A 14,469-nucleotide genomic window follows, 5' to 3' on the forward strand; every position below is an offset into this window, starting at 1 on the left:
GAAAATTAAAATTCTGGCTTAAGTAAATTTTTCATCTCTGTTTTTATTAATCATATAAAATGAGACAAATATGCTATTATTTTAATCTCCAATCTGTTATTTATCAGTTTAGATTTTTTTAGATATTTTAGATATTTTTTGTAATGCTTCGCTAACTAGCAGAAGACAGCAACTGGTTTTAAAAAATAATTTACACGATTTACTTTAATGAATTTTAATGAGAAACAACGAGAAGCAGGCGAATAAAGACTGACAGTCAATGTTTAATGTTTAGAAATTATTATTTCAAGACATGTAAAGCATTTTGGCTCGTTTATGTGGGCCGTTCCAAGCATGATTGCAATGTGTTCATTGTCAAACTCCAAAATCAGATTATTTGTAATTCTTAAAAAACGCCATTATTTTATTTGAAAAAAGTAATTTGAGTGCTGAATTATAGCAAAGGCAATCTTAATGTAACAATCAAGGAAATGAGGAATACAAAAAACAATAAAGACCAATCCTGAAAAATAAAACAAAACTAATAACAAATCTAATATCTGATTATACATTGATTGAAGTTACTTTTTGTAATGTCTATTCAGTAATTTTCTCTTCTGCAATAATCGTGGCTTTTCTTTATTTTTGACCATTTCTCAGACATATAATGAAGTACAATTTAAAGATATGCAGTAAAACTAAAAGAACAAAATGATAAACAAAACCGCTAATGAATTAGAACGACAACAAAACAGTGATGGACACGACCAGTGGACCACGGGTGTAACGTGGCTGACGAGACGTGAGACGTGTGGATCCATCTGCAGGCTTTATTAAAGAGACGTGGTAAACAGGCAGGGTCAAAACAATGGCAAACAGGTATATGGCGGGCAAAACACAAGAATAGTCCCAGGGCTAGCGTAGGTCACCGATAAGCAGACAGAATCACAGGGGCAAGACGAGAGGGAGACATCCAGGAAAACAGGCAAAGGTCAGATACCGCAGAAACCGGCAAGGCAAAACAAATGGCAACAGAGCGCCGCCCTTAATCAGACAACTCAGGTACGATGGTCTTTTTTGTCACTCTATTTAAAATCCTGTTTGGCCTGCTGATTGTTGCAGTGTTTTGACTGACAGTCGTTGCATTTCAGACAACTGTTGAAAAGATTGGTGTGACGGAGCTTCAGTCAGAGGGGTGAGAATCTCTAACGCTGGAGAATTCACAGGGAAATTCACTAAAGATTCACTAAAAATGCACCTGCTGATGAGTAACAATATAAAAGCCAATTATTTAATGTAGCAAACCACATGTTTTAACATCATTTAACACTTAACCTTCAACCTTTATAACATCATGCTTTATATACAGTAGCACCTGGTCTACTTTGGACAGTGGGTGGTTACATGGTTGTTGCGTTGTTCGGTTTAGTGTATGGTTTTTATGGTTTTTCATTCTTCAGGGAGTTTTCTCTGTCCATGTCCATTGAAATGCCTTATGAGATCATCAACTTGAGCTCTTCACACCGCATCAAAACCAAGGTTATTAATTCACTTTTGTGCATTATCTTACTAAATACTGTATTTTCTGAAGAAAAAGAAACATTCAGTTATGAACCGTATTAACAGTATTAGTGTTTTCCCCATTCAGAGGACAGACTGTAAGGCAGTGATCAGCACGTTACCGGGACAGACTCTAGGATCTGAAGGGTTACATGTGTCCTTCAGTCTTTCTAATATCCACATGCCCAGGATGTGGGTCGAGAACCATCCGGATAAAGATAGTCAGGTAAAGAAATGATCACTCTAATGTGTTTTCCTATATTGCGAGCATATTGCACACAAAAATTGCCTCTCTCCATCTTACGCACTCTGACAATAATGATCTGATCCCTGCAGGCCTGCATGCTGGTGTTTTATCCAGACTTTAAGTCAAGCGGGGTGTCCAGCTCTGGAGGTCCGTCCAGTGTGAGCGATGTGGTCATTCTACTGGACTCCTCCAAGTCCATGCGGGGAGACGCCATGCTAAACGCCCGCAGGATTGCCCTTCAAGTCCTCAAATCTCTGGACCGCTCACTGAAGATCAACATCATCTCTTTCAGCACTGGTTAGTGCTCACTGAAGCGATCTGATATTGTTTTATTGAACATCACGTGGACATTTTCATTTCCCTATTATTCTTGTGAGTCAGAGTGAAGCATTGTGGGTAATTGTGTGTTTTTACAGATTACAAGGAAGCTTTTCCTGCACCAGTGCCTTTAGATGAGGAATCTGAAGCAGCCAGAAAATTTATTATGGTGAGGAATGTTTAAAAATGGTTAAAGATGGTTCTGAATCTCAGTTCCTTTGCGTCTCATTGCATTTTCCCTCTCTTCAGTCGTGTAGCGGCTCTGGTGGCAGCACTGATCTGTGGCGGCCTCTCCGGATCCTGAGTCTGCTGCCTCCCTGCAGGGGCGTGAGGAACGTCCTGCTGCTCTCTGATGGACATGTTCAGAACCAGCCTCTGACCCTACAGCTGGTCCGAGAAAACTCCTGCCACACGCGCCTCTTCACCTGCGGACTCAGGTCTGCCTTTAAACAAATCTCTTTATTTTTCTCCTTCACTTACAATGAATTTCTGAGCCTACAGTTTGATTGTGTTTGTGCTCGTCTAGCTTGACAGCTAATCGTCATTTGCTCAGAGCTCTGGCTCAGGCAGGTGGAGGAACATATGAATTTTTTGACACAAAGATGAAACACACTTGGACAGAGAAGGTGAATCACTCTCTTTATTATATTGTTTTTTTAATCATTTAAAAGGAAACATAATCTTTGCAATATGGGCCAGTCTGAGGCTTGAGTTGAATATATTTGTGGGTAATTTCAGGTGCACGCTCAGGTTCAGCGTATTGAGTCTCCAGGCTGCAGATCAGTGGCAGTGAAGTGGCAGCAGTTTAGTCCCACAGCGCCCCGTCCTGTTCAAGCCCCTTCACAGCTTCACGCCCTCTTCAGTGACTGTCACTCTCTGATATACGGCTTTGTGCCACACTGCACTCAGGTAGACAGACTTTACTTTACTAAACTGCATTGTTACTTATTGTAGTTGTTATTAGGAGTGGGTCATATATTGAATATTCACAATCAAATTAGGCAACATCATGAATGTAGTGGTAATTTTAGTGTTTCTTCAGTGTTACAGTTAGTTGGTATGTTTTTATTCATTTTATGAATCAGTTCAAATTGTTTCAATGAATTGATTTAAAACTAAATCAACAATTCATTTGCATAATCACTGAAAAATGTTCATGAAGACTGTATGTAGATGTATCAGGAATGTATTGATACATCAAAATATTTCAGTAAAAATATATGTACTGTAGGTAAATACTTACGTTTTTTACAGATTACTTTTATATTTGTGCCAGTGGCATGCAGTAGTGTAGGGAAATATTTTATGTAAATTAATGTTCCAGTTCCAGTCCCCTGATTGGTGCATATAATAAATGAAAATAATTAAATATAAATTTTTACAGAATTGTAGTTTTTAATTTTATATTTTCACTGAATCTACTTGGCTACAATGTTTAAAAACATAAGATTTACCATGACAACTGTGTAATAGTAATCAAGGCTGTAAAATATTAATACATTTTAGCTGAATTGCACAGTTATTTGTGTGGTTATTTATTGTTTTGAATTGTGTAATATTTACTCGTTTAGGCCACACTGTTTGGTGATTTGAGTGGACAAGAGATCAAAACAATGGTTTCCACCACAGAACTACAAAAGACAAAGGGAACTGTGAGTGAGCATCTTAAATACTTCATATAATCTGAAACCTCATCAGTTATTCATTAGGTGTTTGAAGAGTTGTGTGTGTGTGTGTGTAGTTCCTTCACAAGTTAACAGCAAGAGCGATCATCAGAGACTATGAAGATGGCATTCTAGGCAACAGTGAGGCAGAACACGAGGTACAATATTTGGCTGCATGAGGATCATTTTTATATAATTGGCAGATTTGCTAACAGAAGAACTTGACTTGCTGTCTTTTATCTCTCTTCTATCAGGGAAAGAAAGCAGAGCTGAAGTCCTACATCATTGAGCTCAGTAAAGAGTTCTCCATCTTGTCCCAGTTCACAAGTTTTGTCGCCATTGAAGAGAGGGTATGATTACTGCTAATGTAGGGACTGATGCTAATCATAATGTAAAATTAAACATCCAGTTTCAGAATTAATGCCAAATCTGTATTGAGTATCGTATTGTTTTCCCCAGAAATACAACATTTGCAGCTCGGGTGGTTGACGGACTTAATCACCAATGTATATAATTAATCTGTAATTAAATCTGTAAAAATAGTGTGTTGTATCTAGGTAGTCATGCCATAATAACAAATAGTTCACACAGAAATTGTTTAATATGGTTAATAAAGAAAAAAAATTACATCTGAACACACAGGGAATCACTTTTTTCACAAAACGGCAGAATCAAAGTAATTATAAGTCAAATATGTCATGAATTAATTTCTGTGAATTGTTTTAATTAATGCCCTCATTTGCTCTTTGCAGGACCAGAATGAGCTTGACACTGGATTCAAAGATATTCCTAAAATCATATCAGAAGAGAATGTGGATATTTTGCCATATATGGGCTGGACTGAAGAGAAGCTGAAGACTGTGCATATTATTGTTGCTGAAGATGACATACCGGTAACAATAAAATGCTCTATTACAGCTGTTATGTAATGTGATATAAGTTAACATCATTCAGTATTCAACTCTTCAGTATTCACAACAATGATTTTGACTTTTTTTTTTCAGATGGAATCAGAGCGATGCAGCAGTAGCTCCACATCTGAAGAAATCCTGGGTTCTGCTCGTGAAGCAGCCGATTTTGATGATGATGATTCAGAGGATGACTATATATCTGTTAATGATTTTATAGAACAAGCATCAGCAGCTAACCGTGCTCTTCCTCGCTTCCTCACTCCACGTTTTGAAGGTAGCACTGACACTTTCAGAGGCTGTCTGAAAACTAAACCTGTTGTAAGATATCACCATCACCCTGCTATCAAGCATGGTGCATTAGTGGATGCTCCCAGTCCCCCTTTTCTACAGGAGTTAGGAGAACCTCTCTACATGGATAACAGACTTTTTCATCCTCCTCCTTCTGGTGGTGCCTCCATGAGTGGCAGACATCCCCCTCCAGATGCCTCCCAGGTTACAGCCCTGATGCCTCCTCTCCTTGACCTTCCCTGTTTCTATGAGGAAGTGGAATCTCTCTTAGATTACAGCCTTGCTTTCCACGCTCCCATAGGTGCCTCAGTGGATGCTCTTCATCCTCAATGTCGTCGTCGCCGTCATGAGTTAATGGAACCTCCCTCCATGGGTCTCCCTCCCCCTGCCACCCAGCTTTCCTCTGCCACAGAGTTCGCCACCGAGCGTTATGCCTCAACTACTCCTGTCTTTGCAGATCTTCCTCATCCTCCTCGTCTTGGATCTCAGCAATTCATGTCCATGACTTCCAGCCCTGCTCCTCCTCCTACTCTTTTTGGCAGTGTGGGTGCATCTTTTTCCAGGAGGCACAAGGCTGCTGCCCCCATTGTCTTTGATCAACCCGCAATGTCTGCACCACCCTCTCTCCCTCGATCTGGTGGCTTTGGTGGTTTCCTCCAACAATCGAATGAGTCTTTGGGTTTTGGTTTCTCAGACTCTGGACTCTTTGGAGCATCTCTTCAGAATCTAGCCACTCTGAGTTCTGCATCTAGTAAGTTGACTCACACTGATGAGGTTTCATATGATCAATGTTGAGATGGAGTAAAAACAGCTTTCTGTTTTTTTATATTGTTGTCTCCTCTTTCTGTCCTTTCTCTGATGAAGCTACACACAGTGCCGCTTTCGCCCCGGCTCCCCCTCTTCCTGCTCACTCTGTTCTCTTTGGTCAACCTACAGTTCCCAAGTATGCTATTGGCATGTCAAATGCGGTTGCATATGGGAGCACTACTGGTGTTCTGCAAAAGACAACTGAGCCTGAACAGTATCGTGGTTTCTCAGTTTCTAGCTTTGGAGCATCTCAGCAACAACAAAAATGCCCTGTGTTTTCTGCAGCTGGTAAGTTGACTCACATTGATGAGGTTCTATAACTGATCAATGTTCAGATGGATTAAAACCATTTGTCAAACCTATGTCTCATTTCTTATTATGCTGGAGCCAAAATCATTCCTAAGCTTAGAGGGACATTTCGGGGAAAACAAATAAGCAGACCTCACACAGTGGCCTGGAATAAGCTGTTTGAACTTCAACATGAGGTGTTTACATATGATTTAATACACTAGATTACGTACAGTATGTAAATGATTGAGGGAATATGAACATATGCATTGTGTTTGGATGTAGGATGGATACTGGGAGTGCACTGACAGACTGAGCAGCTTCCTCAACCTGGACGTAGACTTTTTTGCCAATGTCTTCCTTAAGGAGAAAGGCATCCGTTCTCTTGGTAAGAAGATTGTTTTACATGCCTGTTGCTGGTCTGGTCCATATTGCAGCTTATTCTCGACAAGAACCGCCCACTTAGACAGGAAGAGACATCTGACTGGCACGTAAAGCAACTAATCACAACTGTTTCCAGACAGACTGAGAAAAACACCTGTGCCTTTACTGTGTAACACCATCCAATCATAGTAGAGCTTACTAGACTGAGAACGTGCTTTCCAGTTTAAAGTGCAATATGCATCAGGCTGAATCTGAATATAGTTTTAAATAATCTCATCTTTATTTTTCAGGCACAGTTTGTCAGTGAGAGTCAGTTAATCAGTCACATGTTTTGTCTGTCAGGTGTGAAGGCTCATGCTGACATTCTGAGGCTGGTGGCGACTCTTCTGGTGCTGCAGCTGATCCGGGTGAAGAAGCTGGCAGTGGGACAGCTGCTCGAGTCTCTCCTCCGGCTGAAAGAGTCCCAGGAGCCCAGGTACCAGCACACGTCCTCATACAGCGCAGTGATTTACTCTTGTATTTTTGGATCCATGACTTTCTACTCTTCTCCATTCAGACCGTTGTACTGGGAAGCAGTGAAGAGGGCCGTGGACTGGGCCTGCCGGACAGACAGACAGTATCCGTGTATGTGCAGCAGGCTGGAGATCGGCTGGGATTGGGAATCATCTACACGTCAACTACTGGGCTGTGATTCTCCACACCCATATTCCCCACTCAAACCTGTTCTGGAGAGACGTACGGGTGTATCAGTCATGTAGAAACTGGACAGACACTTCCCTCTTCATTGGCAGTTGCTTGCTTCACTTGCTGTTTGCTTAATATTGCTTGCTTAATAAATGTCTTTATGAGACTTTGAGCTTTATAGTGCTCTCAAAAGTATATCTGGACTCCTGGACTTCGTAAGATGCTTGAATTTCATTGCATTTAAAAGAAAATATGAAAACAAGTGCCCTTTTTGCTAACCTTTTTTTTCAGAACTAGACATTTGTTCAGTTACTTGTAATCAAGTGTGGCTGTGATTTTTAGTGGAGTATGAAGTAATTTCTCCTGGAGTTCACACAGATGTCCTAGCAGAGCAACAAACAGCTGTAGATGCAGTATGTTGTTTTATCATTAAAAACTTAAATTCTACTTGTGAAATGTTTTACTGACAAGTGTGTATGTGCTGTCTTTTTTTAAATCAATTAAATACATTAAATAAAGATAAATCGGGGAGCGCGGGGCACAAAGTAACGGGGGGGTTAGTTGTAACACACATGGTTTGAATATTTCCACACATGCTAGCCTAACAAAATGTACAGTATTTATTACTATGTCAACATTATATAGGAAAAAAAGTGCCAAAATTCACAAATCTTTTCAAGATATCAATGAACATTCTGAAAATTAAAATTTCTGGCTTAAGTAAATTTTTCTTCTCTGTTTTTATTAATCATATAAAATGAGACAAATATGCTATTATTTTAATCTCCACTGTACTGTGGTGTTAGATGTGAAGAATCTGCCTTTTAAAGAGAAGAATAAACTGAGACTAGCTCTGCTGGAGAATGGAGGAAACATCTCATATGTCATCAACAAAGAGGTTTCTGTTCATGTTTTACTCTTACCCACCAGCTTTCTTTTTTGTGTTATCAAAACTAAAAGAGCAGCTACCCTTACCAAAAAGTAGTATACTTCAAGTTTATTTTAGTAAGTATACTTAAGTAAATTTCAAGTATATTTTTAAGTATACAAGTATCAGTGTACTAGTAGTATACGTGTAAGTGTACTATTTCAATACTCCTTGGGACTAAATTGGCCCACTTTCTAGTATATAAATGTATACTTAAGTATAACAGTTAAAGAAAACTAGTAAAGCTAAATCAGTTGGGGGACTAGTTCACCACAGTTGTCCGGTCAGAGACATAAAGATGCAGTTTAAGGTTCTTGATGCTTTTATTTTCTCCACAACCATTCCATGAATGTCCAATCAATGTTGAGCACGTAAGTGCAAGCCATTACTTTGGTGCTTCCATGTGTGTGGTCTTTAACAAAAGGATCCAACAACAAATTAGAATAAACAAATCAATCAAGTAGGTAAATCTACGGAAGTTCTAAGCGGCCATGCATTTTTTTTTTCCACTGTTCTCGGTATCTCGACCTTTTTTTTTTTACAATGATTGTTTGATCTACTGTTGTTATAGTAAAACTCAATCTGATGGACAGATAAACCATGTGCTCTTACTGTAGCCTAGGTCGTGGATATTTCAGCAAATTTTGCTTCGCCTAGTAATAACATCTACAATACAAAAATAAAGGCTGATCAATCACGGTTGATATTTCCAGAGACAGTACGCTAAACATGTGTTTGTGTAATTAGCATGTTTAAATGATCAAAGCAACACCGCAAACACAGGCGGAGCGCCTTCAGGATGCAGAACTATTCTAAAATCTTTTAGAGCTGCTTGGATTCAACTCGCTTTCAATTTTCCTTTTATTTGAAAAATGTATATAATTTGTAATTTTTAGTAGTCATTATATGCTGTGACTGATATCATGTGCGTTACAAGCTTCTGTTTGAAAAGAGCATTCATGTGTAGCTATGTGTGTGTGTGGTTTCCACAAAGAAATATAGAAAACACAAGATTACAACACTGAATTAAATTAGCCTATACACATAAAATCACATTTATTATTAATATACATTTAATGATTAACAATAAAGATTTTTATGTCGATCACAAGAAAATTAAGTCGATATAACGAGAAAACAAGAAGGGGAAAAAAAAAAAAGCATGGCCGCTTAGAACTTCCGTATAAATCCATACAATTCAAGGTAGGAAAAAAAACACTTCAAAGAGCAATCAAAATAATGAGCATACGTGACCACAATCTGTCATTACACTTAAAGTACCCTTAAACAATGAACATCAACAAAACAAATTCAGAAGGGTCACAGCTATCAAGAGCCGAAGTACATAAATAAACTTACTTGGTTCATCTAACATACGCGCACACAACACCAAACTTGAGAAAGCATCAAGTCCATTCTGCTTTCACCTACTCTGTGCGGGCTATTTCTACCAAATGCTAATCACTGCCACCTGCTGGAAATGGGCGGAGCTTAGTGTCTTTAGGTTGCTGCATTGACAGCACATTCAAACAGTGGCTGAGCGCCAGAACATTTCAAAATAAAAGTTCATTTGCAGCGGGCCTTTTTAACAACAGTAGTAAACTTTGAGTACACAACTAGTTTACATCAAAATGTTTAGTTTGTACTGCATCTATACTAAAAGTGAACTTATAGGTATACTGATAGTTTACTAATTAAATATTTGTAGTAGCATTTTTAGTACAATTTTTTTTTTTTTTTGTGGTTTATATTTATGCATGTGTATTTTATTCACATCTCACTTTTATTATCTGTGTGTTGTTGTTGTCTCAGTGTACTGGAAGCTTGTGACACTATAACAAATTCCTTGTATGTGCAAACATACTTGGCAATAAAGCTCTTTCTGATTCTGATTCTGATTCTGTGCGTGCATGCGTGCGTCACCTACCTGTACCTGCCTTGTTATGTCTACATTAAAAGTCATTATTGGAATCCTTGTCGTCCTGCCTGCCTCCACACATCCGGACCGTGACAGAATAACCGAACAACAACATGGAGATCACTGCACGTGTCCTCGCCATATCCCGCCGGGATCTCCCCTTCTACGAGTATGCCGGGGAGTTCTGCAAGCTCGCAGCGGTGAGGGCGTTAGAGGACGCCGTCCTTAATCAGCTGTTCTGGCTTGGGGCCAACTACCATCGCCCCGTGGACCTCCCAGACACCACTGGACTAAGTTGGAGGGAAGGTGTCTTCCGGTGTCTGGGGAGTGTCCGGTCCTGAGCCAGAACCAGTCCGCCGCCGTCCGCGGCTCACTCAAGCCCGAAGGATGTTAATGTGGCAAGCCCGAAGGACGATAATGTGGCAAGCCCAGAGCTCGCTCCAGCGTGCCCACCGGCCGCTGGCCTCTCAGCGTTGCTGGACTTGGCGCTGCCCCTGGAGTTCACTGCTCCTATCCTCCCCCCAGTGTCGGTTCCAGCTCCAGTGCCCGCTCCTCGTAAGCGCCTTCCAGAGAGCCCCCAGTGCCCGCTCCTCGTAAGCGCCTTACAGAGAGCCCCCCCAGTGCCCGCTCCTCGTAAGCGCCTTCCAGAGCTCGCTCCAGTGTCGGCTCCAGCCCCAGAGCTCGCTCCAGTGTCGGCTCCAGCCCCAAAACTCACTCCAGTCCCAGCTCCTCGAAAGTGCTTTGCTGTGCCTGCTCCTCCAGAGCACCCTCCAGTGCCAGCGCTACGTAAGCGCTACCCTGTTCCCCAGTTCAGCCCACGGAGGGCTCCTGTTCCCGAGTTCAGCCCACGGAGGGGCCCACGGAGGGCTCCCGATTCCCCGGCTCCGCCATGGCCTCCCGAGCCCCCTGTTCCGCCATGGCCTCCCGAGCCCCCGGCTCCGCCATGGCAACCCGAGCTCCCTGATCCGCCATGGCAACCCGAGCCCCCTGATCCGCCATGGCCTCCCGAGTCCCCTGTTCCTCCCGAGTCCCCTGTTCCATTCCAGGAAGGGCTCCTGTTCCCTAGTTCAGCCCAGGAAGGGCTCCTGTTCCCCAGTTCAGCCCAGGAAGGGCTCCTGATCCCCAGTTCAGCCCAGGAAGGGCTCCTGATCCCCAGTTCAGCCCAGGAAGGGTTCCTGTTCCCGAGTATAGCCCAGGAAGGGCTCCTGTTTCCCCGTTAAGCCCACGGAGGGCTCCTGATTCCCCGGCTCCGCCATGGCAACCTGAGCCCCCTGTTCCGCCATGGCCTCCCGAGTCCCCGGCTCTACCATGGCAACCCGAGCCCACTGATCCCTTCCTGGGCTGAACTGTTCCGCCATGGCCTCCTGAGCCCCCGGCTCCGCCATGGCAACCCGAGCCCCCTGATCCGCCATGGCCTCCCGAGTCTCCATCTCCGCCTCGGGCTCCTCCACCATTGGACGGTCCTCCTCCTAGTCCCCCTCCACTCCTCCCTCGGTTTCTACGATGCGAGGACGCACCTTCCGGGAGGGGGGAGTAATGTAACGCCCCTGTGGACTGTTTTTTGTGGTTTCTTCCCCTTGTGTTGGTTTAGCCCGTCTAATCATTAGTTAATCACCATCATTGTGCTCACCTGTCTGCCACTAATTATCCACCCCATATTAGTTCCTGTCTGTCTGAGCATTGGTGTCGGTTATTGTGAATGTTACCCCGAGTGTGTGTGTTTCACCTACCTGTACCTGCCTTGTTGTGTCTACATTAAAATTCATTATTGGAATCCTTGTCGTCCTGCCTGCCTCCACACATCCGGACTGTGACAACATGTGGAAGCATCTGTTGTTTCGGTTTCATCTTCACTTGTGTTTTTTGGAAATTCTGTACAGAAAATGTGTACTAGCGCCCCCTACAGTATAACAATGAAAACACTGATTCTGGGAGCACAATTATAGCTAAAATATATTTTTTCTAAGTATAAGTCAAGTATACTTAAATGTAATTTTAAGTATAATTCTGAGACGTACATAAAACCCATTTCTGAGAAGTACATAAAGTAGACTAAAAGTATACTTTCCTATTTTTAGTTTAAAAGAAGTATACTAATAGCACACTTGAATAAACTTCTTTTTCGTAAGGGTACTCAGAGTTTTTTTTACACGTAGATAAAGAGTTGGGTTTCAAATGACATTTACACAATTAACAAACATTTTGTTTGTTGAACCCTCTGATACTATTAAATTAAAGTAGTTAAAAAATAACGCAGGAACATTTATAATCCAATTAATGACTAGATGCAGATTACAGTTGGGTTTTTGTTTTGTTTTTTTTACTTCTGATTAAGTAAATAATAAAAAAAAGCAAATAGAAACACAACATTTTTCAATCTAAAATGATTGAACAGTACTAGAAGATTAAAATTAACTACTCTAATGCTCGACTAATTTTATGTTGTAATGTAGATGTAACTGCACTTTATGCTTTATAATGCTTAAAGTAGGTAATAAGTAGGTAAAATCATTAAAGAGCTGCAGTGTATCTTCTGACCTCCGTTTATCTTCTCCAGTGCTCTTTTGTAGTCACTAGCAGTGTGAATGACCTGAGCAGTAACCGGCAGCGCAGCATCCAGAAGCTCCAGATCCCAGTGGTCGGGACGCAGTATGTGTGGAGCTGTCTGGACCAAGGGCATCTCCTGCCTTTGACGGAGCATAATTTAGCCCCACAGCTGCCGTATCCCGGCTCTGAATTCCTTCCCCGTTCAGGTAGGAGTTTCTTGTACCTCATTTAAGGAATTCTCTTTTTTCTCTGTTAGAACAGATGTTTGTCTCGAGTGATATGTGTTTTTTCTGTATTTGTATGTATGTTTGTGCTTGTGTTGCAGTGTATTTTCAATGAGAATTGTATTTTACATTATATTTGGGTTATGTAAGTATTAAGTGAGATTAAACAATGTATTTTTATAGCACTGTATTCACCTTGTTATCATTGGAATCATAAATGGTGATGGAGGTGCTGAATTTGTCTTGTGGTGATGGGCTCTCTTTCGCTATAGACCGCTGTGGTTCAAAACAAACTTGTGTTCTGTGTGACGTCTGACGATGCTGTGGAAGCATATCTGCAGCTGATGAAGGAGATGGAGACCGAGGGATTCACAAAGACACACACACTTCCCCCTGAGGTTGAGCGCTTGGCATCCTACAGCCTGCAGCAGGTTAAATAAACAACGCAGATCTAATTTTATTCATTTGATATATGTATAACGTGTCTAATGTGAAATAATTGCTCACTCTTTTGATTGGCAGCTGCTGTTGGAGGAGAAGCTGAACTGCAGCACATTATCACAGGAAGTTGGTGTCTTCGTGGAGCTGGTTTGGACTGAAGCTCTCGGGTCCCTTAATAAAATCCTGACAGTCCCTGTCTCCAGAATCAGCCTCAATGACGTGAGAATGAGCTTAGATAATCACACACAGCTCAGTAAAGGAGCTGACAGGAATTTGCTGTGCTTAAAAGGGTCATATGATACTGCTAAAAAGAACAGTATTTTGTGTATTTGGTGTAATGAAATGTGTTTATGCTGTTTAAGGTTAAAAAAACACATTATTTTCCACATACTGTACGTTATTGTTTCTCCTCTATGTCCCGCCTTTCTGAAACGCGTCGATTTTTAGAACGCTCATCAGTCTGAAAAAGCGAGGTGTGCTGTGATTGGCCAGCTATCCAGTGCATTGTGATTGACCGAATACCTCAAGCGTGTGACGGAAATGTTACACCCCTTACATATTGTGATAATGCACTGTCAGGCTGGAGCGATGATTCAAAAACATGAAAACCCATTAGAAAAGATACATTCGTTGCATCCAGTGGGGACATAATTATGGATTATAATGTCTTATACTGTCTTTTTACGCGCTGCGTTGCATCGCGCCGCGTAAACATAAAACCATATCTGCATTTGTGATCAGAGAAATGACAAACAACAAGCACTACTCTACACTGCCCAAAAAACTCGCTTTAAATATATAAAATATAAAAACTCTTTAAATATAAAAGACGTACTTACAGTCTTTGAGTCAGAACAGCTGGCATTGTAGTCTACTCTACCAGGATCAGGAAACAGTCCTCCATAAAATGTGCTGCACACATCTGAATATTTGGGTTGAAGTGTTCTGGACAGTGTTGTAAATACAACTTAACCACTGATTTCAGGTCGTGTCCTCTTTTGGAAGGCCAAACAAAGTAGTTTTACTTTCACAACGAAACAGCATCACCTACAGTGAGCAGAGGCCGGGGGCTAGAGTGAGGAACGGCGGGAGGGTTAGAGTGAGCGGCAGCGGTCTACAGTGAGCAGAGGCCGGGGGCTAGAGTGAGGAACGGCGGGAGGGTTAGAGTGAGCGGCAGCGGTCTACAGTGAGCAGAGGCCGGGGGCTAGAGTGAGGAACGGCGGGAGGGTTAGAGTGAGCGGCAGCGGTCTACAGTGAGCAGAGGCCGGGGGCTAGAGTGAG

General features: G+C 41.8%; 1 protein-coding gene across 1 annotated transcript; it reads left to right on the forward strand.

Moving 5' to 3' along the window:
- The first annotated feature begins 1,010 nt into the window (after positions 1-1,010).
- LOC107597364 (poly [ADP-ribose] polymerase 4-like) lies at positions 1,011-7,607 on the forward strand. The gene is made up of 19 exons (XM_016288383.1): positions 1,011-1,041; positions 1,131-1,174; positions 1,440-1,518; positions 1,628-1,765; positions 1,876-2,083; positions 2,203-2,273; positions 2,354-2,541; positions 2,631-2,730; positions 2,843-3,013; positions 3,676-3,756; positions 3,846-3,926; positions 4,023-4,118; positions 4,521-4,661; positions 4,773-5,718; positions 5,832-6,062; positions 6,156-6,259; positions 6,348-6,450; positions 6,789-6,921; positions 7,003-7,607. Exons 3-19 carry the CDS (start codon positions 1,456-1,458, stop codon positions 7,202-7,204), a joined length of 3,057 nt encoding a protein of 1,018 aa, XP_016143869.1. The 5' UTR covers positions 1,011-1,041; positions 1,131-1,174; positions 1,440-1,455; the 3' UTR covers positions 7,205-7,607.
- Positions 7,608-14,469: the final 6,862 nt, after the last annotated feature.

The sequence above is a fragment of the Sinocyclocheilus grahami genome, unplaced genomic scaffold (assembly GCF_001515645.1).
Source record: "Sinocyclocheilus grahami isolate Dianchi unplaced genomic scaffold, SAMN03320097.WGS_v1.1 scaffold231.1, whole genome shotgun sequence".
NCBI lineage: Eukaryota > Metazoa > Chordata > Actinopteri > Cypriniformes > Cyprinidae > Sinocyclocheilus > Sinocyclocheilus grahami.

What these genes read in the sequence shown, in the direction of transcription:
- LOC107597364 (XM_016288383.1), top strand. Translation starts at nt 1,456, where the DNA reads ATGTCCATTGAAATGCCTTATGAGATCATCAACTTGAGCTCTTCACAC. An exon ending in CTCTTCACCTGCGGACTCAG is followed by an intron (nt 2,542 to 2,630) that starts GTCTGCCTTTAA and finishes GTGCTCGTCTAG; the next exon opens with CTTGACAGCTAATCGTCATT. An exon ending in GAAAGGCATCCGTTCTCTTG is followed by an intron (nt 6,451 to 6,788) that starts GTAAGAAGATTG and finishes TTTGTCTGTCAG; the next exon opens with GTGTGAAGGCTCATGCTGAC.